This window comes from Lynx canadensis, chromosome C1 (genome assembly GCF_007474595.2).
Source record: "Lynx canadensis isolate LIC74 chromosome C1, mLynCan4.pri.v2, whole genome shotgun sequence".
Taxonomy (NCBI): domain Eukaryota; kingdom Metazoa; phylum Chordata; class Mammalia; order Carnivora; family Felidae; genus Lynx; species Lynx canadensis.
The window spans coordinates 202,650,868-202,676,521 of NC_044310.1; the positions used below are offsets into that span (position 1 = coordinate 202,650,868).

The 25,654-nt window shown below is 56.4% G+C and overlaps 2 protein-coding genes across 2 annotated transcripts; both read right to left on the minus strand.

Moving 5' to 3' along the window:
• Positions 1–5,522: 5,522 nt before the first annotated feature.
• FEV (FEV transcription factor, ETS family member) lies at positions 5,523–9,047 on the minus strand. Its single transcript, XM_030326366.1, has 3 exons — positions 8,969–9,047; positions 8,146–8,220; positions 5,523–6,109 (listed from the first exon to the last, which is right to left on the minus strand). The coding sequence occupies exons 1-3, from the start codon at positions 9,018–9,020 to the stop codon at positions 5,523–5,525; spliced, it is 714 nt and encodes a 237-aa protein (XP_030182226.1). The 5' UTR covers positions 9,021–9,047.
• Positions 9,048–13,828: 4,781 nt separating this feature from the next.
• Positions 13,829–16,794, minus strand: CRYBA2 (crystallin beta A2). Its single transcript, XM_030326365.1, has 4 exons — positions 16,634–16,794; positions 15,711–15,852; positions 14,423–14,565; positions 13,829–14,019 (listed from the first exon to the last, which is right to left on the minus strand). The coding sequence occupies exons 1-4, from the start codon at positions 16,792–16,794 to the stop codon at positions 13,872–13,874; spliced, it is 594 nt and encodes a 197-aa protein (XP_030182225.1). The 3' UTR covers positions 13,829–13,871.
• Between the last annotated feature and the right edge of the window lie 8,860 nt (positions 16,795–25,654).

The following is a 25,654-nucleotide window of genomic DNA, read 5'->3' on the forward strand; positions in this document are numbered from 1 at the left end:
ACAGTCACCTGACTTCTCTAAGCTTCAGCTTCCTCATCTGAAAATGGAGATAGTCATCCCCACCTGGCAAGGCGGTGGCCTGATCAAAGGGGATACCACATGAAAAGCATTAGCATAGGGCAGAGCCTGGCAGAGTCAGGTTCAATGAGTGGTAGGGCTCATTTTTATTATCAGTAGGTCTACTTGAGATGAATTACACATAGGTTGAGGAACAAGCTGAAGTTAAGTGCATTTTAGAGACATGTTGAAAAAAAGACGAAGGCTAGAAAAGCAGAAGGCTCTAAGAAAAGTACAACACAGAAGCCCATTTTGATGACTATGTTTGGTAACAGAGCCAACATATGGGCAAGTGCTCTGTCAGCCTCGGTGCCCTAGGTGGCATTGTTGCTCCTTGACCGTGCAGGTATCAGGCAGCGTGAACACAGATGTCCTCATGCCGCATGCTAGTCGGGCTTCTGATTCCATCTGCAAGTGGAGCTTGGTGACATGGAACACACATTACTAGAGGAGACATAGGTCTGTGTAATCCTGGCAGGTGGTGGGAGGGAAAGCAGGCAGTGGGAGGGACCCTAAAAACAAGGTGATCAAAGCCACTCAGGATGATGGAGAAAACTATCGGCACTGAGAAAAGGCTTGGGAGAGAGAAACCAGAAGACAGAGGTCTTAGAACAAGCCCAAGACTGTGGCAAAGTCTCTTAACGTCTTGGGCCTTGGTTTATATATCCTTCTAGTGGGTGAAGCAATCCCTACCCTGTCTTCCTCCCTGACCTTTGAGGGAACCAATAAAAGAATGGATGTGGAAGTGTTTTATAAACTCGAGGGCAAAATATATGGGGTGTAGGGGGTGGGGTGGGGAGTGAATCATATTTTTACCAGTGACATAAATGAGGAGATTGAGAAAAGGCTCAAGACTTCAGGGAATGCAAGAGGGGCTGGACCCTGGATTGGGAAAGGGAAGAAATGTTGGAATCAGTACCTTAGGAAGGCCAAGAACCAAGGGGTTAATCATTAATGAAGACAGGCTTGAATCATCAGGAAGCTAAGTGTGTTAAGAGCTAAGTGTGGCTTCTTTAGGGCTCTGGTGGAAGTAGAGTCATCCCAAGAGCATAGTAACTCAGGCGTGGAAACATCTTGGAGACAGTGATATTGCCAGTGCCAAGATGGCCTGGAGAAGAGAATACCCATCTATGGGTTGCTGGGGCTGGACACAATCTTAGAAATCACCTTGGAAAGACATTTTCCAACTTTTGGGGGATGGGGGGAACAGAGAGGAACCCAGGTGACCTTTGAGGTTCTACAGAGTAGAATTTGCAAATCCCTGGCTGAGTCTCTATTTAATAAGATAGAATGGAATTCCAGAGAAGAGATGTGATTGTCCAAAGGTCACATAGCAAATTAGTTGCCAGACTGGGACTGGAACTCAGGTTTTCTTGCTCACACTCCTGTATCTTAGCTTCCCAAACTGGCTCTGCGTGCAGGAAAACACAGAGGGGCAGGGTGGGCTTTCAGGATGTGATTTCATAGGTAAGAAGATCCTCCAATCTAACAACACCTCCCTTCAGCTGCCAAATGGCACCTAAAATCCTGCCTTTACCAAGTCACTCACAGGACTTCAAGAGTCTCAAGATTGGAGAAGTTACCTTGTTCACCTCCCCCTCGACCCCTCAAGGAAGGAGCTGCTGAGTACTGACAGAGGTGCTTCATTAGATCAAACTGATGGGATCTGTCTTCCCGTAGCTTCCTACCGCTTGTCCTAATACTGTCGCGCACATCCAGGTTCTCTGCCATGGGGCAGCTCTTTGAGTAATTGAGGACGCTCTCATGTCCCTTTCCCTAGTTTGATTTCCAGACTACATCTCTCATTGTTGTTGGTTCTCCAACATTCTTTCTTTTCACTTCCTGAGCCCACTGTATACTCTCCGTTTGATGTTTTCTTGGAAGTGTTCTCTAACACTGTGTACTGTATGCTGGGGGCACAATCATTAGAGCAAGTGGGTCATTTCCTTCATCCTGGGTGCCATAGCTCCATCAATGCATCCTCAGATCACAATGGTCTTTCTGCATTTCATCCTTCAGACTTCCGTTTAATGTTGTGTTGACTAAGAGGCCACTAATTTATACACAGGCTCTACTGAGCCACTTCCTTGCCATGCCTCACATTCTGGCCTCCTGTCTTTTCATTTAAAGATCTAAGAGCAACAGGGCGCCTGTGTGGCTCAGTCGGTTGAACGGCCGACTTTGGCTCAGGTATCGATCTCGCGATCTGCGAGTTGGAGCCCCATGGCGGGCCCTGTGCTGACAGCTCAGAACCTGGAGCCTGCTTTGGATTCTGTGTTTCCCTCTGTCTCTGCCCCTAACCCACTCGCATTCTGTCTCTGTCTCTCTCAAGAAAATAAACATTAATATATATATATATATATATATATATATATATATATAAAATAAAGATCTAAGAGCAAGACTTCACACTCCTTGCCAAAAAATTTCACCTTGTTGCATTTAGCCCACAATTCTTAGCAGCCCAGATCTTTCTGGATCCTGGTCTGGCTCTCAGATGAATTCTTTCTCCCTCCCAGCTTCCTGCCCCCTGCAAAGAGGCCTTTTGCGTGTCCCTCCAAGTCACTGAGGCCCTCATCCCCTGGTGGTGGGACTCATCCCCTGGTTCATCTGCTCCATGGAATACACGAGCCTGACCTTCCACCCATGAAGTTTATAGTATATAGAAGCATAATGATGATGGAACATGTTTATGCCAGAATATTAGGCGACTACAGTAGGATACCATTAAATTCTAAAAGCCATAGCAAAAAGAAGAAGATTATGTCAAAGAGTTATGAATAGTGGCCTCTATGGGGCACCTGGGTGGCTCAGTCGGTTAAACGCCCGACTTCGGCTCAGGTCATGATCTCACGGTCCGTGAGTTTGAGCCCCGCATTGGGCTCTGTGCTGACAGCTCAGAGCCTGGAGCCTGTTTCAGATTCTGTGTCTCCCTGTCTCTCTGACCCTCCCCTGTTCATGCTCTGTCTCTCTCTCTGTCTCAAGAAAATAAATAAACGTTAAAAAAATTAAAAAAAATAGTGGCCTCTATGCAATGGGACTGTAGGTGATTTTTTTCCCCATGTTTCATTACACTCTTCATCCAACACATGCTTAATGAAGGCCTTATGTGTGTATTTCTCAAATTTTCTATGCTGAGTATGTGTTATTCGGAAAACCAGGAAAATATCAAGTGACAATAAAATGAAAAAGAATGAAGACTTTCCCTGGGTGGCCCTTGAGGATTTCATCAGCACTTTTTGGGGGAAAGCATTCCAGCCCTCCCTGCACTTAGCTGTCCTGCCTTCCACCTGCATTTCCCCTTCCTGCCCACAGGGCACAGGGAAGTCTCAGCCTCCTGGCGGGAGCCCAGGGTGTTCTCCCAACAACCTGCCGGAAGCTTGGGATAGAAGCACCAAGACTAGGTGGAAGGGGAACGTTGGCCTTCGTGTGCAGCCCAAGGCCGCGGTCATCATGTCACGCACCTACCCAGGTGTCATTTTCATCTAAGGAAACGCGAAGGAAGTTTTCCTGCCAACAGTTTTTGTAAAAGGCGCAGAAATATTAGGAGGGTCATGGTTCCATGGGTGCAGCATTCAGGAGGGCCTCCAGGTGGTGAGGAAAAGGGCTCATCCAGAATGACCCACTTGAGCCACTTCCAGAACTTCCTAGGGATGTAGGGCTAGGGCTCCCCCTTTGCCCTCCTCTCTGAAGGTCAAAGGAAGGCTGGAAGCTTCGGAGTCCTCCAGTCCTCGGTTAGGGTGAGACGCCTGAGGTTCCACCAAGCTAAGCTTGGGCTTAGCTGCAAAACCTGGCCCTGGCTTACCCGGATCCCACCAGCAGAGGGCGCGCGCCACCCGCGAGAAGGAGGGTGCCGCCGCAAGCCACCGCTGGGAGGGGCGGGCGCGGACCGCGGGCTGGAAGGGGTGTCCCTCTTTCTGAAAATAAGGTGGCTGATCCAGAGAAAAGATGGCGTTGGAGATACAGGGGCGCGGGGTGGGGGGTTGTGAGTGAGTGTGAAAGTCAAAGTGAGTGTAGGCTGGGGAGGCGAGGGGAGGTGGGGAAGATGAGCTGGAGAGACTGAGGAAAAGTTGAGATGGTGTAAATATAACACAGGGTGAGTGAGTGGCTCAGTCCGTTAAGCGTCTGACTTGGTTCAGGTCATGATCTCCCCGTTTTTGAATTCCAGCCCGGCATCCAGCTCTCTGCTGTCTGCTTGGAGCCTGGTTCCAATCCTCTGTCTCCCTGCCTCTCTGCCCCTCCCCTGCTCGTTCTTTCTCTCTCTCTCTCTCTCTCTCTCTCTCTCTCTCTCAGAAATAAAAATTTTTTAAAAGATAGGTCGGGGGGCTCCTGGGGGGGGTGCAGACGGCTAAGCCTCCGACTTGGGCTCAGGTCACGATCTCCCGGTTGGTTAGTTGGAGCAGTGCCTAGGTCTCTGTGCTGACAGCTTGGAGTCTGGAGCCTGCTTAGGATTCTGTGTCTCCCTCTCTCTCTGCCCCTTCCCCACTCGTGCTCTCGCTCTCTCTCTCTCAAAAATAAACATTAAAAAAAAAAAAGATGGGGTGGGGTGACTGAGAGGTGGAGGTGGAAGGGAGGGTGGGGCAGGTGGAAGGGAGGGTGGGGCAGGTGGAAGGGAGGGTGAGGCAGGTTGGGGTCCCCTGCTCGGTGGAGGGTGGGGCTGCCGCAGGTCAGTCTCCCTCTTACGCTGAGCCCACCCTCCAGGGGCTCCTCTCTCTCCTCTGGTGGCACCCAAGCCTGCTTTGCCTTCATTCTCTCCAACTCTTCCTCCTGACGCTTCTCTGCCAGGCCTGAGCCGGGCATTTCCTTTCCCTCTGAAAAAACCCTCTGGTGCAGCAAAGAACACAGAGAGGAGACAGTAGGGAGCTCGGGAGCTTTAATAGAAGGGAAGGGAATAGAAACACACCAGGCCATCCTGAGCGTGGGGGGCGGGGGCGGAGGAAAGGGGCCCAGAAGCTACCTAGATGTGTCACAGGGGCAGTGGCCCTCACCAAGTCCGGTGAAGCCCTGGCGGTGGAGGAGCAGGTGGACGGTGTGAGGCCTCCATCATGCTGGGGTGGGGCAGCTTGGTGGGGGAGAGAAAAAATGAGAAAAGGTTTGGAATTCGAAAGAGAGGGGTCATAATGGAGGGGGCTTTCAGGAGCCAGGCCGAAGGACAGGTGGAGGGCAGAAAAAGACGGGGAGGTCCGGGAACCCCCTTCGTGGTCTGGGGTCTAGAAGAAGGAGGTTAAAGGAAGTGGGGGCAGGCCACTGTCACAGCTGGGGGTGGTGGCAAATCCAGTGTTAAAAGAAGACTGAGGAGGCTTCAGGTCCCTTCCGTCGGGGCTGGGGGCGGCGATGAAGTAAAATCTGAGATCAAAGGAACGGTGTGGGGGGGAGGCTCCGGGCCCCTGCCCCGGGGTGTGGACGGGATCGAGCGAGGCCGCGCGGCGCCTGGGAGAGGGCGCGCGCGGCACCCGGCCGCCCGTCTAGTGGTAGTGGCCCCCCAAGTGCGAGGCGGCGGCCACCGCGCCGAAGGGCCCGGGAGGGGGCTGCAAGCCGGGGCTGGGGTAGAGTGCGGCGGTGGCGGCGGCGGTGGCGGCGGGGCCCGGGCCGGGCCAGTAGGAGAAGCCGGCGGGCGCGACTCCGGCCGAGGCGGCCATGAGGTTGAGTTTGGAGAGGCCGGGGAAGGGCAGCGGGGCGAGGCCGGCTGGCAGCTTGTAGAGCGCGCCGTCCTGGGCGGCGGCGGCGGCGGCCGCGGCCGCGGCGGCGGCGTGGGCGTGCGCGGGCGGCGGCTGGCAGGCCTGGGCCAGGCCCTGGAAGTCGAAGCGGTAGGCGTAGCGCTTGCCGTGCACCTTGCTCATGATGTTCTTGTCGTAGTAGTAGCGCAGCGCGCGGCTCAGCTTGTCGTAGTTCATGTTGGGCTTGCTTTTGCGCTCGCCCCAGCGCCGAGCCACTTCGTCTGGGTCCGTGAGCTTGAATTCGCCGTGGCCACCCTCCCACGCGATGCAGCCGGCGTTGGCGCGGTCCGCCAGTAGCTCCAGCAGAAACTGCCACAGCTGGATCTGCCCGCTGCCTGTGGGGACGGGGCTGTCAGCCGCAGGCGGGATGGGGGAGGCAGGAGGTAGGGGAAGAGGTGAGGCGGGAGACCGGCCCGGCCGGGTGGGACCCGGCGTCGGGGAGGGAACAGGCGCGGCCAGCGGGGTAGCTGGGCGCAGCTGCAGCGGCTGGCCAGGGAGGGGCTGATCCGCCGAGCGGTCCTTAGCGCTTACCGCGCTTTTGCACAATGGACATACGGCTCCCACCGAGGAGGACACAGCTCCGCGGGCGCCTGGGTGTGTGAGAACTGGGGAGGAGGGCAGGGCGAAGCACAGCCTCCTTTGCGTGGGAGCAGCAGCGGCTCTCTCGCAGGCCAGCAGGGGCCGAATAGCAGCCCCTACGCGGGCCGCCTTGGCCCTGCGCCCCTATTCAGCAGAGAGGAGCCCACACAACCGCACAGGGTAGTCTGCGCAGGTCGTCAGACTGCCCCGTCCCCGCTGGACCTTGTCCGCAAGTCCAGAGGGAAGAGGCAGGAGTGCGGCAGGATCACCCCCGCCCCTAGACAAGGCCTAGCCCCCAAAGGCGTACAGTTAGTCGGACTGACCCTGCCTAAAGTGGAGAAGAGGTGGAGGCTGGCTTTCTTGCGGTACCAGTCAGACAGGAATGGGGGCAGTGGCCCCCAGTGGGCGCGAGGACAGTCAGACTCTGAAGGCTCCCCACCCTTCTCAACTGCCCAGTGTGCAGAGCACAGCTACTCGGGTTGAGTCCCCATTTTCGGAACAGGCGGGATTCTGGCATGTGGAGGTGTTATACTTCTCTGGGGCTTGACGCACAGCTCTGAGGAGAGGTGATGAGACTGGGAAGCCGCCCGTGCTTGGCTCCCTGCCACCTCCCTATCTTTGGCCATCTCCCGGGCTCTTCGGCCCAGTCCTGATTTGGGGATTTGCTGGAAGCGGCCAGTAGGTGTTTCCCAGATATGCCGGCGAGGAGACAGAGGGCTGCCCGAGAATTTCCACTCCCTTGTTTTGGAGGCTCCGTCGGACAAGGGGAGAAAAATCTTGATACAATTACTTCCTCGCACTCTCTTTTAGGGGAAAAAAGGGGGGGAGTGTTCCTTCGAGTAGTCTGATGATTGATTCCAATCAAGTCAGGTGGGACCTCTCTTCTTTTCTCAACCCCTCGCTCTAAACGCAGACCTGCTACTCACCCTCGCTTCAACCCCAATCCCTCCACACCAGCGCAGCCAGTAGCTGCCTGACTTCAGGTCAGGAGCTTTAGGGTCAGAAACAAGGAAAGGTTTGGGTGAAAACGTGCAGCTGGCATTGATGCAGACCGACATCAGAAGCTTGGAAACCCATTCTTGTTGGGAATCACGTTTCCTTTTGGGTAAAGCAGTTGCCAACCTTGTCTTTGTGGTTACCGTGACTTGGTGAGATCTAGGGTACTGAGGTGGGGAAGGGGAGAGGAGAGGAAGGTGGGGGAGGAGAGAGGAGCGGGGAGGTGGGGGGCTTTGGGGAGGCTTTGCGGGAGGGCCAGCCAGGCTCTGAGACCAACAAGGCAAAACCTAGAGTAATTTAGAGACGTGCGGAACTGGGTAGGGAAACGAAGCCTAGCAGACTTGGCTCCCAGAGCCTCGCCAGCCTGGGCCAGTGAGGCAGGTAGGTGCTGGCCCGGTGCTGTGGTGAGGAGGCTTGGAGTGGCCAGGGAGTAATTATCGGGGTCCCCGTGCCCAGAGGTCCTGAGCCTTGTGCTCCTGCTGCCAATAGGGAAAGGACACCAAGCACCTGGGTCCTGGCCCTGCAGCAGAAAAGGCCAAGGGCTAGGATCCTCTCCCTCTGCCCTGGTCTGCAGGTCCAGCCCTGGGACCTGGAATATGCTGGAGCCAAAAGCCAAGTGCATGCCCCCTCTCCTCGGCCTCCACAGTATGCCTGCACCCTCCCTTTCCAGAGCCCTGCAGTACACATCGCTTCCACCCTCCGATCGGGTGGCCGGTGGCGCCCGTCCTTTTAGGGTGGATGCCCCGGCCTCCATCCACTGTCCTCACCCCCGCCCCCAGTCCGCGGGCCAGCTCACCTTTCTGTACCGCCGGGCTCAGCGGCCCCCACCCCGGGCTCTTCCCATCCTTGAAGAGACCGTCTCCGACGGGATCTGTAGCAGCGGGAAAAAACAGTCAGGAGGACCGGGGCGGAGGTTGTGGACTTGACCGAAAGGGCTCCGGGCCAAGGCTCGGGAGGATGGGGGTGTTGGGGGTTGATTCCTGGGTGCAAGGCTGGGGGCTCGAGCCGCCAGCTCCTCCTCCCGGAGCCTGGCCTGGGCGCGCGCCGCGCGGAGCCCCTCCATAACGCCCAAGTCAGGAAACGCGTCCAGGAAAAAGGAAATCCGCTTTCCGAACGGGCCGGCGGGAGCCTTATAAAGCCGAGCAGGCAGTGCGCCTGGCGAGCGGGAGCGCCCGGAGACCATCGGAAAGGAGAGGAGGGCGCCTGGAAGGCTGGGCTGGTGGGAACGCTCGGAGCACGGAGGTGAGGAGCCACGAGGGCGCAGGGGCGACGCTCAGCGGACCACAGCCTCCCAACGCTGAACGCACACGGAGTCAGTCCCCGGCCACACCGAAGACCTCTGCTCCCCCTACCAGGCTTTCTCAGCCCCTGAGCTCCCGCCCTCGGCCTCCCAGGTTCCCAATCTGCTCACTTGGAGTCCTTAGACCTAGCACTAAAACCCCAAACCTCTCCATCTGCCTTTAAGGTCCCCCGTGCCCTAGATTGCTCAGTCTTCCCAGCAATCCTAGTGTCTGGACCGCATCCCCTTCCCTTGGACCCCAGCAACCCCTTCCCATGCCCTAGTCCAAACTTCCGGCCCCAGGTCCCGGTGCCTCCAGCCCCCGGCTGGTCCCTGGTACCTGGCAGGTACATGTTGATCAGCAGGGGCTGGGAGGCGCCGCTCTGTCTCATCGCCGCCAGGGACTGGGTGGTGGGAGGTGGGGGGGGGGATGAGAAAGGGGGGAAGCGTCAGGCTTTGCGCTCCGGGGCACGGATCCCCGCCGGAGGCAACCGCGGGTGACAAGGAGAAGAAGACGGAACAGGTCCGACAGGGCCTGGCGGGAGGGGGCTGCCCGGGTGTGGCGGGGGATGGAGGGGGTCCTGGAGCGATGCTCCCAGCTACCAGGCTGCTTGGAACCCTCCGGCCCCCCGCGCGGGCAGGGGCCGCAATTTCCGTTTTAATTAAAGCGCTGCTGCCTCGGCCCCCCGGACCCCGCCCCCGCCCCTCTTATCGCCCCATCGCAATAAAGTCTCCGACGCGCCGCGCCGCAGCCAAGCGCACCCAGCAGCCCCCAGCGCCCCGCAACCCGGGAGACGCGCGGGGGATGGGCCTGGGCCTCCCGCTCTGATAGGGGTCGGGAGCGCATTTCTTTTCCGCCTCCGTGACTCTCAGCAAACAGCGAAGGGGCAGAGTACCCGGCCCACCTCGGACCCCCGGGGCCACAGCCCCTCCTTCCGCCCATTCCCGCCCCCATCTCGGCTCCGCTCTCCTCCCCCTTCCTCCCCCCACCCCCGCCCGGGTTCCCGTCTCCAGGCTGCGTTATCTCCATCTTCACTTTTAAATTTCCGCTTCCCTCCCTCTCGCCTGTCGCTCCGCTCCCGGCCGGGCAGCAGTTGCTCCCTTTATCTCCGCCCCCTCCTCCTCCCAGCGCCTTCTCCCTACTCCTCCTCGCCTGCTCTCTACTCTTCCCTGGAGACCCGATCTCCTTCCCTGTTTCCCTCTTGCTTTGGCCTGTTCCCTGCCTTTCCAGGTCTCCCAGGCCTTTAGGCCAGCGCGGGGCCCTCTCCCCCCACAACTTCAAGTGGGTTCCCCCTTCTCCCCCTTTCTAGGTCTCTCCTTCCTCATCTCGTCTCTTCTATGCCATCCCCCTTCCTGTTTCCTATGTCTCTCCTTTTCTCATTCATTTGCTCCTAATTTGTGGCACGTGGTAGGCTCCTCTTCCTCCCCAAACTATAGCTCTTCCATCCATCCCCTTCCCCTCACCCCACCCCACTATCCACCCTCACAACTACTCTCATCCTGGTTCTCTCTGAACAACTGGTACCTTGTTCTAGCAGGAGGAAAGGGGTAGAAACAGTGTTGTGTACTATCTAAGGCCCCCCACCCAGGGCGGGAGGAGTTGTGGAAGCTGAAATCCATTCCAAAGATGCTGGTTGTGTATTCGCAAAGCAGATGTGGTTCCCAAGTGGCCTGGAGTCTCTGTGGGGCTTCCTGGCTCAAGAGAGCCTAGCTTAGGAGGGATGCTAGCTGAAGATGAGGCTCTGGGCTAAGAGCCCCGCTGCAGCCATGCAGCACCTGGTGGCTACTGTCCAAACGGACACTGCTTGTGCCCAAGAGATGAGGAGACCTGGGGCTTCAGGTTACACTGATTGGAGTGGGCAAGTCTCCTGCAGAATCCATGATCCAGGGGTGCCTGATTGAGGATGGCTGAGAAGCCCAACTTCAGGGGCTCAGCAGGGAGGGCCCCTGCTCATTCCTCACTTGCTGTAACTGCTGGAGTGTTCATCTTTGCTGATGGAGGGTGCAAAAGTCAGAAGGAGCAAAGGAGGAGTGAGGGAGGCAGAGCCCAGGGGGAAATGGGAGATCTCAGGATGCTAGAGGATCCTAAAGGAAGAGAGATGGGGCTTCAGGATGTGGATGAAGAATCTGGGGGGAGCAAAGATAAGAGGTTAGGATCCTCCCTGGGGACCAAACCCAGGGCTTCACAGGAGGGGAGGGCCTAGGGGTGGGGTTGAGGTCCCAATCTCTTTCCTTCATGCCTTCATATTTCTTTCCTAGATAGAAAATGAGGGGCAGGAGGTCAGAGCTGAGAGAGTGGGGAGGCAGTGAGGTTCACCCACATAATGCTCTCAGCAGAAGGCTGAGACAGAAGGGAGAGATGCTCAGAGTTGGGGGTCTATCCAGACATCCCAGCTCCAGACTGGTGAGGGATCAACAGCTCAGGCTCTGTGCCTCCACCTCACTGAAGACTCAGGTGCTAGAGGGGTAGGTGAGCTCTGGAAAGAGTTTGAGAGGTGTCCCCCCCCCCACCCATCCCTGACCCTTGGGTCTTGGCTGTGCCTGAAAGGAGAAGACCTCCTTCATCCCCTTTGGCCTTGGCCGAGTGCAGCCAATGGATGAGTCCCAGGCAGCTTCTCCTGCATCCTCCTTCCAGCTGGCTGGGTGACAGTCCCACAGGGTTCTGCTGACCATCAACCTGCCTAGAGTGGGAGGAGGTTGGAAAGGTGGAAACACTCAGTTCTAGCCTGGCCTCTGCATCCTATACTCCTTAGTTTCCAATGTGGGAAGCGGAGTTGGACCCCTAGGTCCAGGAAAACCTAGAAGGTTCGTGTTGACAAAGCCTGAAGCAAATATTAGCTCTCTCAACTCCCAGGTGGGGACACTAAGACCTAGAAATCGGAGTGTCCTATTCAAGTTCACGCTGGCAGTCCCTACAGCCATCTTGCTGACTCCTCCCAGAAGCCACAGACCCTCCTAGAAGGAGGGCAGCTTAGCTGATGGTGGATACTAGATCTCCCTTTGTCCACTGCCTACCCTTGCAAAGCAGGAAGTGGAGAGGTAGACTGCTGGGCTCTGAAGCCAGTTGGTCTGAGTTCTGGGTTCAACTCCAATTCCCCCATTTCTTGTACGGCTTTGGGGAAGTTAGTCCCTTCTGCTGTAAAATGGGGACTACAGTACCTACCATACAGAATTACGAGGCTTATATAACCTGTGCTGAACACTCAGACAGGCTCTATATACATTTAGCTATTGTTACTATTACCATCCCCCAAGGGGACATTTAGGACCAGGAAGGAACCCCAGGCTCTTCTGGGACCCAAAAAGGTTTGGGGCTCTGCTGAGGCTTTTTTTTTTTTTAATTTTTTTTTCTTTCAACGTTTATTTATTTTTGGGACAGAGAGAGACAGAGCATGAACGGGGGAGGGGCAGAGAGAGAGGGAGACACAGAATCGGAAACAGGCTCCAGCCTCTGAGCCATCAGCCCAGAGCCCGACGCGGGGCTCGAACTCACGGACCGCGAGATCGTGACCCGGCTGAAGTCGGACGGTTAACCGACTGCGCCACCCAGGCGCCCCTCTGCTGAGGCTTTTAGCCACAGCTCAGGTCAGCCTCCCCTTAACAGGGGTCCTGGATTTGGGGTCAGGAGCCCTGTGTTCAAGTCCTGACTTTGTCACCATTTAAGTGGATGGCCTCATCAAACCTTCTCCCTCTCAGCCCAGCTTCGTTGGTGAAATGGATGAAGTATGGAAGGTGTTAGGAGAATCAAATGTAACAGGGGCCATGGACTCTAGAACTCATCCGGGTATAAAGCAGAATTCATACCCTACCTAGAATTTTGTCCCATGCTCTCCCGACTTAACCCTAGGATCCATGGATCGTGGGATGGGGGGTAGTGCAAGGGAATGAGGGCCCTATGTTGACTGCCCCAGTGCTTTTCCATAACACCACAAGCATTTTCAGTGGGTTCTCCTTGAATCCTCACGACACTGTGAGATAGACAAGGCAGGGATCAGTAGCCCCAGTTTACAGGTGAGGGAGTAGAGGTTCACGGATGCTACATTATTGGGTCCCAGGTGTTCTGACTTCTGGTCCAGGGCTCTTTCTAAGGGAGCAGATGCCTGACTGCACAGCTGGGCCCTTGGGAATGGCTAAGGTCCAAGTCTGTTCTCCCTACCTTCTCTGGGCTTGAGCGATGATCTGGGCCACTTCTCCCCATTGACAGGTCCACTAGGGGCTTGAAAACACAAGCATCCCTGAATGACAGAGTGAGGGGAGTCCCCAGGGCCTTGAAGGCCCTGCTTATGAGACTAAGGGTATCATTAACTGGGCCAGTGAGGGAACTAGGTAGAAACTGCTTTGGTGCCAAGGGCTCTGCTACCACACTCAGCCACAACATGGCTATGGTCTTCTGCCACCACTCCAGAAACCAGGCTCATTGTGGTCAGTGACTGTGGGGTAGACTTTGCAGCTGACCAACCCTCTGAAGAGAGGGGAGAGAGAGGAAGAATGAAGAGGGTTCTTGGGAACAGCTGAGAGGAGGCGCATAAAAATGCTTTGTAAATGTTGGAGCTCAATATCGCGAAGGGATTGTTATTCAGACAAAGGGTCTGGGGCTCCACTCAGAGAAAGTCTCCCCTTTCAAAGGCCCTGGGAGGCAGTGGAATTTCCCACTCATTTATCCTTTTACAGTGTTGTTTCTCTATCAGACAGAGATTCTATAAAGCTAGGAAAAGGGTGCAGGCTTTACTCAGTTGGATAGGGAGCCAGGCTAGAAGACAAACTCCTGGGGGTTAGAGAAGAATCCAACTGAGCTCCACATAGGGTTAAGTAGGTCCTGCCGTGCATGCTGGTGCCTGGCCCAGGTGGGTGGGATTCAGCTATGAGTGCTGTGATAGGACTGTGTGCACCCAAACCAGAGGATGGCAAAGACACCATGTGTGTGCTATGGTACACTTGGACCAAGCTGATCGGCCTTTATCAGGGAGAGGTGTGGGACTGGTTGTCTTTAACAGGATGCCCAAGGTTCTTAACAGCTGTTTTCTCAGCCCTGTCGGGATCTAGCCACATACATCCTAAGCCAGTTTATGCTTCATAGTCAACAGTCCCAAAGCCTGAGGGAAAAGTCAGGTTGACAGGGAAGGACCTTCAGAAGGATTAGGATGAAGATCACAACGCAAGACACCAAGAAAGAGGCAAGAGGGGCAGGCAGGTTCAGGAACCTTTATTGAGGGTCCTCATGGGAGGTGTCAGGGCTGTGGAGCTTAGTGCTGGACTCTTCGAATGGACTGCAGCAGCCCAGTGTGGGCCTGTGTGCCAAATTCACTGTAGTTTCGGAACTCCCCACTGTGCCGGTCCCGCTCCAATACATACTGGTAGCCTCGATAGCCTGGGTACTGGTAGGCCACCCACCTAGGCCAGTGAGATCACAGGGGTGGTGAGCAGGCTCTGCCCCCACCCCCACCAATGTCCCCCATTAGCAGCCCTCCTTTTGCAGCCCCAGCCCCTAGCTCCAATGGCATTGCTTCAATTTTCCCTGCAATGATCTCTCTCCCCTATTCCCACTCTCCATTGCCTCTTCATCCATCTTTTTAAAAATCCCTTGCTCTATCCCCACATTGGCCCTCTGACTCTTATTCTCCTATTCTCTGCCCCCCCCCAGTCTGTCTCCATCATCTCACTTCTCCCGGTCCCCCAGTACTCAGCATCTCTTTACTATGTCTCTTAGCACCCCATCACCTTTCCCAACCCCCCTCCCTGGTCTCTATTGCCTCCCTTCTCTTCCCATCTCCCCTGTTCCAGTCCTGGGACTCACGCTCCAGAGCTGACTTTGAGAGAACCCACATCCTTGCTGGCCCAGCCCATGGAGGGCAGGGATGGGTAGTCATCAGTGAGTTCAAACTTGCAGCCCTGGAAGTTATCTCCCTCAAACAGGGTCACACGGCTGTCACTGTGATTCTGAAGCACAGGAAGGTGGGAGTGGTCAGGTTAGGCCCTCCAAAGAGGTATTAATGGGTACATTCTCAGCCCTACTCTCCCCACCTTGCCACCCAACACAAGCTCTGCAGACACTTTGGCTCCACAAGCATTCCCAAAAATCACTCCATCAGGTCCATAGCAGGCTAGGAAGCTGGGAGGCTCAGAAGTCCCTCACCTAGTCCCTTCTATGGCTCTGGGTTGAGATGGTGAGACTGAGGGTTTCCCAGAAACCCTTCCAGGTCAGGACTAGAGAGCATCTTGTAATCTGGACCTCTTTGCAGAAGGAAAATCAGGGATCCTGAGAGAAATTTGGCCCATGAACCAAGGCAGTTTTCTTAAGGGCCTCATTGACTACTCAATCCCCTGTGCAGCACCTTGGGAACAGCCTCTCATAGGGTAAGGCCCAACTGAGGGGTGCCAGATGGCAGAATCACAACAGACAGGCCAGGCATCAGTGTTGGCTGAGTCTGGGCTTCCATAGTCCTAGGGCCTTCCCCTCCTGGAATATAGAAGGTTGGCTGAGTCAGCATTTGCTCTTTGCCCTCTACCTCTCAGCCCCAGGCCTCAACAGTAGGGTACCTAAGTCAGCACAAGTGAGAAGTGAGATCCTCCTGTCCAGTGATTCGTTTGATTCATTGCTAGCACTTCCCCCACATACATACACACAGAGATTGATCTCTTCTCAACAATGATCCCTGAATTGAGTTCTAGTCTCATCACATTAACCCTTGTGTCCGAGGGCAAGTCACTTTGCCCTTCTGAGCCCCATTTCCATACCTGTATATGAGGCTAACAGCAGCCGTCCCAACCTTACAGGACTGTGTGATGGCAGAAGCACTCTTTAACAGGTGTGGACGACATGATGTGAGGAACATGGGTGCTCAAGACAGGCATGGGCTTGGTGCTGTCCGTGGTGCTGATTTTTGGGCACCTGACTGAGGTCCACTGTCCCAACTTTCAGGGACTCTTCTGGTTCTGGAAGTAATGCCACTACCACTCATCTAGGAACTGTGTTTACACATTCCCATACACTGGATGGACAGCCTTTATGAGGTGCCATCGTGGGGTCAGGGTCTGGAGTGAGGAGGTAGAAAGCAGAAGGGGAAGGGGAAGGCTGTGCTTACTGCGCAGAGCACTGGCCGGAAGGAGAGCAGCTGGTCGCTGTGGTGGCCGCCACTGCCACTCCAGGCACTCCAGCGAGGATAGTCACCCTTCTCCAGAATGAACTGCTGTCCCTGGAAGTCAGGGTACTCAAAGGCCACCCAACTGGGGAAAGACAAAGAAAGCTGGGAGGCATCTGCCCCAGGCTCACTCCTTCCTCTGTCCCCACCTTGATTACTGTGATCGAAAAGACTGAGAACCCCATCTTTTTTCTCCAACCCCAAGTCCTTACCCTGACATACACAGCACATGGCAATATGGCCCCTCTAGAAAAACTAAAGACCGTATATAGCTGCTATCTGGGGTTTCAGGGATCCAGGCTTCCAGCTTAGCCTCCCCAGGATGAAAGGAATTTTCCAGGTTCTGAAGATCACCTACCAACGGTTCCTACCTCGAGGATTTAGGTGCCTGCAAAGGTAGGTGTAGGAACCCCCCAACCTGCGGTGGCAATCTGTGATAACAACAACCTGCAATAATCAGAGGCCTCAGCTCTCCCAAGCGCCCCAGGCTCTCAGAGACCAGGATGGAGCGAGAGGAAGAGATTTAGCTTCTTTTGTTACACCAAGTTCAGAACTATCTAGCTGCACAGAGAAAAACTCTGGGGAGGAAATAACTACACTGGGAACCCCTTCAGGGTTCAGGCCCATCTCACGGGGCTCCCGCAAAGGGTTGCCTCTCGCCTTTATCCTTTTAGTTCACATGATTTGTCTTGTGGCACGTGGGGGAGTTCTGGGAGGCCAAGGGGTTTCCCATGTTGGTCAGTCTCAGGCAGGGCTAACAGTCTGGGGAACGGAGGGCTGAGAGCTGAGGTCCCAGGCTCGGAGCTTAGGCCAGGGGAGCCCGGCGGCCCCCAACCCAGCCCGGCCGCGCCTGTACCATCACTCACGCGCCATTTTCCACCTTGACGGAGCGCACCCTGCGCAGGCCTCCGCGCTCGGCGATGTTTGCGCAGTCGCTCAGCAGCCTGCAGCGGCGACCCTGGAAGTCCTCCTCGTCCCAGAGCGTGAGGCTGGCGGGCGGCGGGCCCGGCGCGGGGGCGCTGCTCATGCCGCTGGGGAGAGAAGGGTGGGACCAAAGGCTCAGCGTCCCTCAGCCCCCATCCGGGGCCCAGGCTCGCCCAACCCGGGTTGGGGGTGAAGAACGCGGGGCTGGATCAGGGCCGCTAGAGGCTCTCCCTCACCTCGCCCTCCCCCGCCCCGGAGAAACCCTGCCCCAGCACGGAGTATTCACCGGGTGGGTGAGCGCGGTACTGACGGAAAAATGGAGAGGCTGCGCGCGGGCCGGGCGTGCGGGGCTTTATACCCGGCCTCGCCTCCCCTCCCCGCATTCCCTCCCGCTGGGGTGGGGGGAGCTGAGTCAGCGGGCAGGCTGCGGTCAGTTCTGGTGTCCTCTGGGGAGCCGAGGCCTTTCCCAAAGCCACCAATCTGGCCCCAGCCCTCCGGGATTACAATAGAAAGTGCTGAGGCACACGTCCCGCGCCCGCCACAGCTGAGGCTGACTCCGCTTTTTCTTTATTGGGGGCCTGAGCCAGGCAAGGCGCACCCGAGCTCTGGGCAGAACGCGCCCTCCCTGGCCCGGACACTTAGGGATGGAGATACCAGGTCACCCTGGGGCCGCCCGGCTAAGACCGCCAATTCTTGACTGGAGGGCGCGGGGAGTTCTTCCCAACGTCTAAACTCCGCCTCTTCCTCAGGCTTAGGTCAAGGCCTCTCTTTGGGGCCACGCTGGGCAGGGAGGGTAGACACGACTTTCCGCCAGAGACTTTCCTCACGCCCCTCAGTCCTCTTTTCCCCGGAGGATCGGCCCGTTGTGGCTCCTTTCCACCCAAGCTTGAGTTCCCAGAACCGGCTCTGCGGTCCTTTCACCCGCAGGACTCGCCGCCGCGAGGCGGCGCTGAACTCAGGGAAAGTGAACCGCCCAAGGGAGGGCGCGGATTTACGAAGCGCTTAGAAATAATAGTAGCTAGGGAAGTGGCTCGCTTTGGTAGGTAGAAAGAATATTTCAACCTTAGCGCGACTCTCCCAATCGCCACACCGAGCTCCAGGGTCTGAGAGCTCTGGTTGGGAGTGAAGGGCCAAGGCTCTTACCCTCATTGCCAGCGCCCTGTGTGTCGGGGAGAAGTGTGGGAGGGAGAGGAGGAGGAAAGGCTTGGCAACCTAAGGGAGGCTCCAGGGAGGACATTTCCTCACAATTGACCGCGGAATGTCCCAACTATCGTAGCTCTCAATGAGGCACAAAGACTTCTGGCAAAATTGTGAGTTTTCCTTAATGGAGGGGCTATTCCAGCAGAAGTGGAGGGGAGAGTGAGAAGGGAACTAATAATATTTTGTTGCTCCTATGAGCCAAGTGCTTTCTTTATAGACTCAACAACAGTCGAGAGCGGTAGGCTTGGATATACAGATGTGGGAACTGAGGGTCAAGGGTGCGCCGACCTTTGGCCAGATTCACAAAACCGGTGTCGAAGCAAGATTAGAATTTAAACCTTTTGACTCCAAAGCCAGTCCTCTTGCCACTCAGCCTCCTGTGACTAAAAGGACTCATAGGCCAGATGCAGCCACCTCCAGCTCCTGGCAGGCTAGCCATGCTGACCGTCCATCTTTTCTCCCAACTGCCCAAAGCTCATTTCCACCTCAGGGCCTTTGCATTTGCTGTTCTTGTTGCCTGGAGTGTCTTAGTCAAAGACTTTGGCATGCTGGCTTCTTTATTACCTCCTGAGTGATGCTGTTCCTGGCATTTACTATTCATCATACCACCCTGTTTTCTTTTCTTCTTCTGTTTTTTAAAATGTTTTATTTAATTTTCAGAGAGACACAGAGCAGGAATGGAGAGGGGCAGAGAGAAAGGGAGATACAGAATCTGAAGCAGGCTTCAGGCTCTGAGCTGTCAGCACAGAGCCTGATGCGGGCTCAAACTCACAAACCCGTGAGATCATGACCTGAGCTGACGTCTGAAGCCCTAGGCTTAACCGACTGAGAAACCCAGGCACCCCTCACCCTATTTTCTTTACAGTGTTTGTCACTCTAAAGCTGTCTTCATCTTTTGTTTATGTGTGTTTATGGCTGTACCGAGTGTCTCCCTTGCTAGAGTGTAAGCTCTGTTTAAGGAGGCAGGGGCTGTGTCAGTCCTGTTGTTATCCTCAAACCCAGCATGGTGCTGGACACATAGTAGGTGCTCAATAAAACATGAGTGAGTGAGGCAACAAAGTGGTCAGGCTGGGCCATATGTCTGGGCGGAGGGGAAGAGGAGTAGAGGAAATTACCCAGTGAGAGAGCTAGGGTAATGGTTTGCCCACTCTACCAACTCCCCCCCCCCACACACACACAAATTCTGGAGTGCTGAGAACAAGTGCTGGAAGCCACTGGAGCCTCCCTTGGGTCTCTCTTTTCATTGGTAAGGAATAGCTATTGAGGATCATAAGGTGTGTGAAGGTGAATGCCAAGAATAAAGTGCCCTAAAACTGAGAAGTAAAGCACAGTTAGTAATATTTGAGTCACAGCAAGGACGACCATATGGGGTTGACTGGAGACGGGGTCAGAACCATGCCAATTCCCTGATTCCCTACCCTTGGCGGGCGGTGGTTGGAGAAACACAAGTAGGGTATACTTTCCCCAAATCCATAAAGAAGTACAAACTATCGAGGGAGGCAAGAGCCAGTCCTGGATTCTTCGTGTCCTGGCCCTTGGACTTTGCCTGGACATGGTGGGAGGTGAGAACCTGAATCTCTCCTTCTCTCCCTTTCCCTCCCTCTTCCTCCATCTCTATCAGAAATTCTGGATTCGGCCACCAGGAGGCGCGGGCGGGACGCGCCGGAGGAAGCGGGCGAAGAGGGGTGAAGTGGATGAGGGAGTTGGTCCGGGGCTGAGGTCGGAGGGGCGGTGCGCGCGGGTGGCGAGTGCGTCAGGCTGTGCGTCTGCGCTGTTCCGTGACGCTGGCGCTGGGTGTCAGCTTTGAAGGTGCGCTGGTGTCTCTTAGATGGACAGTGTGTTTGCGGGAGGTGGGGCGGGGGTCCTGGGCGCGGCCCTGAGATTGGGGCTCCACCTAGGTGGGCAGTTTCCAGTTTCTCAGCTGGCCAGACAACCACATTCTACAGGAGGGGCGCGCGCGCGCGGGGTGTGTGTTCACAGGCCAGGGAAGTAGTGGGGAGGAATAACAGCTGAGATCCAAATTAGAATTAGGAATCAGGCTGGGATTTGGGGGTGGAGACCCTTTGGGTGAAAAAGGACACCGCCCCTTTTCTAGTCCTAAATTCGGCTTTTGGCTCTGCTCTAAGAAGCTGTGAGGCACTAGCCAGCCTCTTCCCTCCTGCATACCTCAGTTTCCTCATCAGGAAAATGGTGTGTAGGGCCCATTCATTGCTCCCCCTAGTTGTAGATGTCTGTGCCCGGCTCTCTCAGAAATGGGCACACCCACAAAGACCACCGATAGGCAGTTGCCTAGTCTTCTCTCAGGGTCCCCACATCCCCCAGACCCCTCCCTGGCTCTGGGCCTCAAAGTCATGGAGAAAGGGAAGAATGACCCACTGAGGGGAAGGGGCTGTCAGGTGGCCCTGCCTGGTGTGCTGGAATGGGACTCTGGGATCCCTATCCCTTTTCTGTGCTATGGACCCCTGTCCCAGCCTCCTTTCTCCTTTCTCTGGTCCAGCTCCAGCCCCCCAGCTTCCCCCCACCCCGTCCCAATCCCCTCCTAGCCCCCTCTCAACCCCCAGCAGCTGGTCCTGTTTGTTTTCCCAGCTCGGTTGCGCTCAGAGCTTCCTGAAGGATGGATGCACAGGTGGCTTTGTTTGCCAGCTCAGCACCCTCACCCCTACCTCCTCTGCATCCACAGCCTCAGCCTTTGGGCATGGAGGGGGAAGTTAGACAAAAAGAAAATGGTGTCCCCAGATCTACACTGCCAGGAGACCTCAAGATCTCATAGGGATCTCATCACCCTCAAAGAACTCCTACCCGCACCCTATCCAGCCCTGCCTCTCTTATGAGGACTTTCAGTCCCATAGAGAAATCTTCAGTCACCTTCCTCACGATTCTTCAAAATCTCACAAGGCACCTGAAGATCCCAAAGAGAAACCAGCAGACTCAGTCCTGTGTTCTAAGAACCTGTGAGGCCCTCAGACCCCAGTCAGATACCCATCCCATAGGGGACGTGCACGCAGATCTGACAAAGAAACACTTAACCTGATCCTGGGCTCCCACCCAGGTCTCTATTCTCTCCATGTAAAGGCCCTGAGAATCCCCAGGGACATCTCCCTCACCCATCCCTGAACAGCCTGACTTCTCCGTATGGCCGGGCAGCTTAGAGCAAGCACCCAGTGGCCAATGTCCTCTCCTCAAGTTGGCCTGCTCCCACCTCATTTCACTGGGAAATCAGTCAGGGCTTTGGTGACTGAAGATGCAAATTCTGTGACTGGGGCCTTCCCTCCCCTGGTCCCACCACCAGCCTCTTCTTTGCAGCCCCACTCCCCCACCCTCTGCCTCGCCTCCCCCCCCCCCCCCTTCTAGAGCCTGGAACTGGCAGAAGGGCACTTTCCCTGGGGCTGTGAGATCTGGTCTCCTGGGAGACAGAGATAACTGAGTGAGAGATCAGTTCAACTCAGGCAGGGTCCAACAGCTGGCCCCAAAAGAGTGGGGGGGAGGATCCTGTCGGGGCGGGAGCCCCACCCACATACCCATTGTCTTACCCTGCTAGAAACAGAGCCCCTCCTCTCTGCCCCTCAGTAGGGTGAAGAGCTGGCTACCATCCGGGGAATTGGGAGGCCCCTCCCACTACCACCCACTCACCAGACGCAAAGCGATGGGGCTCACACTGGGCAGCAGGGAGAGGGCACCCGCATACATGCATTCACACAGTTGCAGGCACGCAGACAGATCCGGCAGGCATCACATGCGAACACTCTCCTAGGATTCAGTAGACCCCCCCCAAATCACACTCATCTATGGGCACACACTTGTTCACTCGCTTATTCCTCAAACGTTTAATACAATGTGCTGTGTGCCACTCTGTGCTGGGTGTTGGAGTCACACACAAGTACGCCCTTCGCTTACACATGCACGTATCCATTCCACGGCCACGGAGAGGAGGAGAGAAGGTGTCTCAGTCACCCGCCCCTGATCATACAGACACTGAAGGGTTAAGAGTGCTCTGGAGTCTTGCGCTAAAGCCTGGGTTCAAATCCAAGCTCCCCTGCGTATAAGCTGCACTCTACTTCTCAGTTTTTCCCTCTGTAAAATGGGGACAATAGTCTTAAAAAATGTGGTGAAGATTTAGGTGCATGTAAAGCACAGAACTGGCGTGCCATATGCACCCAATAAATGTTAGCTGCTCTGTCATTGTGGTTGTGGTTATAACTGGCTTTGCGGCATGGTTTCCCCCGCCCCCCACACCCGCAGGCTGGGCTGGGCTGGAGGGAGGAGTCAGGGCAGCAGGCAGAGCTCTGGGATCTGCATCCCCTTTTCCACATTGGCCTTGTGGAAGCCAGCCTAGTACTCAGGAGGGAGAGCCTTCCTGCTTCACCCCATTCAAGTTGCTCTGCCCTTGATCTCAGTTTAGGAGATCATGAGTGGGGAGGGTCCGAGGGGGTGTATCTTAATGTCCTTTGTTCTTGTTCAGGCCTCTGCTCTTCTGGAAAGAACACTTGAGAGTGGAACTGGGGACCTGACTTTGGGTCTGAGGCTTTTCTGGCTCTATAGGTGCCCTTGGGCAGGTCATTCCCTCTCTTGAGGCTCCAGTTTTGTACTAACAGCTGACCCTGGAAGGGCCCTCCCAACCCTGACTGCTGTGATCCTGTGATGCCTCAGGAAGGCTCTCTCCCCGCCCCACCCGGCCTCTGCACACCACCCCCCACACCTAGCCAGAGTGAGGGGGCGAGTTGCCAAGGTCGCCATGGGGACTAATCTCTAAGAAGGTCAGTGAGGCTCTGGTTCTGCCTTGGCCGGATGGGGATTAGCACCTGGGTATGAGGCCCCCTCCCCCCCCCACTGGTGACTCCACTCCCAGGTCCCCTGACTCTCACATAGACCCTGGGTACCCTCTGCGTCCAGAGGTTCCAAGGCTGAGTCACAACCAGCAGGTGGGCAGGGGGTCCGTCAGCTGCCACAGCTGTCTCTTTCTCCAGCTGTGGCCAAGACAGAAAAGGGCAGAGACGGAGTCAGACCCAAGCCCCTTGCTGCTCAGTGCCCAGTAGGGCCAGAGCCTTGCCCCTCTTCATCTTTTGCCCTTTAATGGGGAAAGATGGGTTTCTCAAGAGAGGGGTATCAGCCCCACCCCCAGCCCTGGCTGTAGAAGCCACTGTCTCTCCTCTCTTGGGGGTAATTTCCCACAATGTGGGGTTGGAAGCTGTTTTCACATGGTGGACCCCTACCGCCACAGACACTGTGCCTTCCACCTCTCGATACCCTGACCTTTGACCTGGCACCTTGGAATCTCTCCATCTCTCTGAATTGTGCATCTCTTGTTATGTCACGTTGCCTCTGTGTCTCTGCCTCCGTCCATTTTCTCTGGTTTCTCTCCGGTTGTCTCTGCCCTCTCTCTAGCTCTGGCTTTCACAGGGGGATGATGGGAGGGCTGCAGCTCCCCCCCTCCCCGTCCTGAAATCTTCCCTGTGTCTCCCATCCCTTTGGGCTGCACCCTCTGTCTATCCTTCTGTCCTGCTTGTGTTTTCTGCTCTCCTCCTCCCTTCCACATTTCTCCTCCACGCTTTTCCCATCCCACCGCCACCCGCACTCCCACTGCTCAGTCCCTCTTTCCGCTTCCTCCATTACCTGTCCCCTCCCCCGCCTGGGGTGCTGACAGGGATGACAGGAAGCAGGCTCTGGCTAGGAACAGGAAGGGGGAGGGGTAAGGGGGCCCCTCGAACGCCAGCTGCTGAGCACCCCCCCTCCCAAGCCCCGCACCTGCAGGCCAGCCTGGCGCCTGGAGTCTCCGCCCCTGGCCAGGCAGGGAGGAGGGACCTGGACGAGAGGCCCGTTCCCTAGCCCTGGTCTGGAAATGCGGGTCTTGGGGACTGGGAGTGGAGTTCTGGGGGAAATTAGGCCCTGGGGGGGGGGGGAAGGCAGTGGCTCTCAGTCACAACGGCCTCTGGTGGCCTGCCCGCTGCTGGCCTCATTCTTCCCACCCCCCCCCCTTAACTGTGGGGGCAGTCATTTCAGGGGGAGAGCTCTTCATTGTGCAGCCCCAAGATTTGGAATCCCAGCCAAAGGTGGGGAGTTTTCACCCCCTTCCACGATTAGGGAGGGGAAGAGGAAGCCCTCAACGACACAGGGAAGATGTGCCAGTGCCGGGTCAGGCCCCTAACAGGCAAATCATTCAGTGCCAAGCAAGGAGCAGAGGGCTGGGCCCAGGACAGAAGCCTGGTCGGGGGGCCAGGATGGGGACTGCACATATCCCAGCATGGGGACCCATGGATGCCCCCTCCCTGGGGCTGCTGCAGTCCACCCCCTCCCAGAACTGCCTGGAATCTGTCAGAGCCATCTCATCCCCTCCCCCTCCCTTTCTCTGTGCAGAGGACTCAGCAGATCCCGAAGGCCCTGCGGGTAGTTGGGTGGGGGTGACGGGGGGGGGGAACAAGTGGAGGGGACAAGCCAGCACCTCCAGAAGCATCCAAAATGGAGCTGGAAGGGACCAGTGACTCCTCACCCTCCTCTTTCACTGGGGGCTACCTCTGTCTGGGAGTACAGTTCCTACCCCATGATGCTTCCTCACCCTAAGGGGAAACTGTAGCTCCTTACTGCTGTCCAAGGAGGCTTCCCTCCACCTACGACCCTCTCTGTGGGGCTAGACCAGCATCACCATCAATGTTGAGAGAGGAGGAATGACGGACACCTGGAGTGAAAGGACAGAGACTCAGCTAAGGGCTCACACTGACCTCAGGCTGTGTGTGGAACCCTCAGTTCTAGACTCTCTGGGGCAGGAGGCCAGGGGTCTAAGGCAATCTCCACCCCCCTCCCTCATGTCAGATCTTAACACTTTGACTCCCTGCAGAAGAGGGACCGGCTGTCTCAGGTTTGGTTGTGGCTAATGACCCGTGGACTCCCACCTAAGATGAGGGCCACTGAGACACACCCTCTCCCCCAGCTGCATAACAGGAAGCCTTGGGATTATGAAGTTTAAGAAAGGTGGTTGGCTGTGGTGCCTGGGGACCCCACCTGGCAAGGGCTACCAGGCCCCATTTGTCCTTTTCCATCTGTCTGTCTGTCTGTCTGTCTCAGACATGGGAAGACTGAAAGAAGGGCCAGGGAGATGGCAGGGAGCGAACCCTCAGGATGTCAGCACCAAACAGATGTGAAGGAGCAGACTTGATCTTCATCTGGTTCTAGCTCCCCACCCTGATTTTCCACACCTCCTCACAGCTAACACTCCAATCCCTCGAAGGCCTCCAACTTCCCAGGTAAGTGGCTCAGCATTATTGCTAGAAGCCCCGAAACCAGGATCTGGGGACTGGTGAGGCCCTTGCCCAAGGCCAGACCAACCCCTCTGAACATACAGGAAAACCGAGGAAAGGCTGGGAAATGACTTGCCCAAGGCCAGAGAGGTCGCTGGGACAGAGAGGGACTAGAAGCTGGGTTTCCACCTCCAGAAGGTTCGGCCACAGCCCCCTATGCCACCCGGTGGAGCCTGCTCAGCCGGCCCATATTACCCGGAATCGAGCCGGGCAGCCCCGGAGTTGCGGGCAGGATAAGGCAGGGCGGGCGGGGCCGGATGGGAGCCGGATCTTCCCCGGGAGCGGCTCGCAGCCTCTCCGACCCGTATGGCGGCGGCGGCGGCAGCGACGGCAGGTGCCTGCGTGGCGGTCGGGCCCGGCCCCGGGGCAGGTGCTGAGAGGCCACCCCTGCCTCACGCGAGCCGAACGAACAAAACGCTCAGGTCCGGTTTGTGCGAGGGGCTCGTCGCGGGGCGGGAGCGGAAGGCCCGGGGC

Coding starts and splice junctions, on each gene's coding strand:
- CRYBA2 (XM_030326365.1), bottom strand. CDS start 16,794: ATGAGCAGCGCCCCCGCGCCGGGCCCGCCGCCCGCCAGCCTCACGCTC. Junction 14,566..15,710: donor TCCGGCCAGTGCTCTGCGCA/GTAAGCACAGCC, acceptor CCTGTGCTTCAG/AATCACAGTGACAGCCGTGT. Junction 14,020..14,422: donor CTCAAAGTCAGCTCTGGAGC/GTGAGTCCCAGG, acceptor TCACTGGCCTAG/GTGGGTGGCCTACCAGTACC.
- FEV (XM_030326366.1), bottom strand. CDS start 9,020: ATGAGACAGAGCGGCGCCTCCCAGCCCCTGCTGATCAACATGTACCTG. Junction 8,221..8,968: donor GATCAACATGTACCTGCCAG/GTACCAGGGACC, acceptor CCGCTGCTACAG/ATCCCGTCGGAGACGGTCTC. Junction 6,110..8,145: donor GAGCCCGGCGGTACAGAAAG/GTGAGCTGGCCC, acceptor CCGTCCCCACAG/GCAGCGGGCAGATCCAGCTG.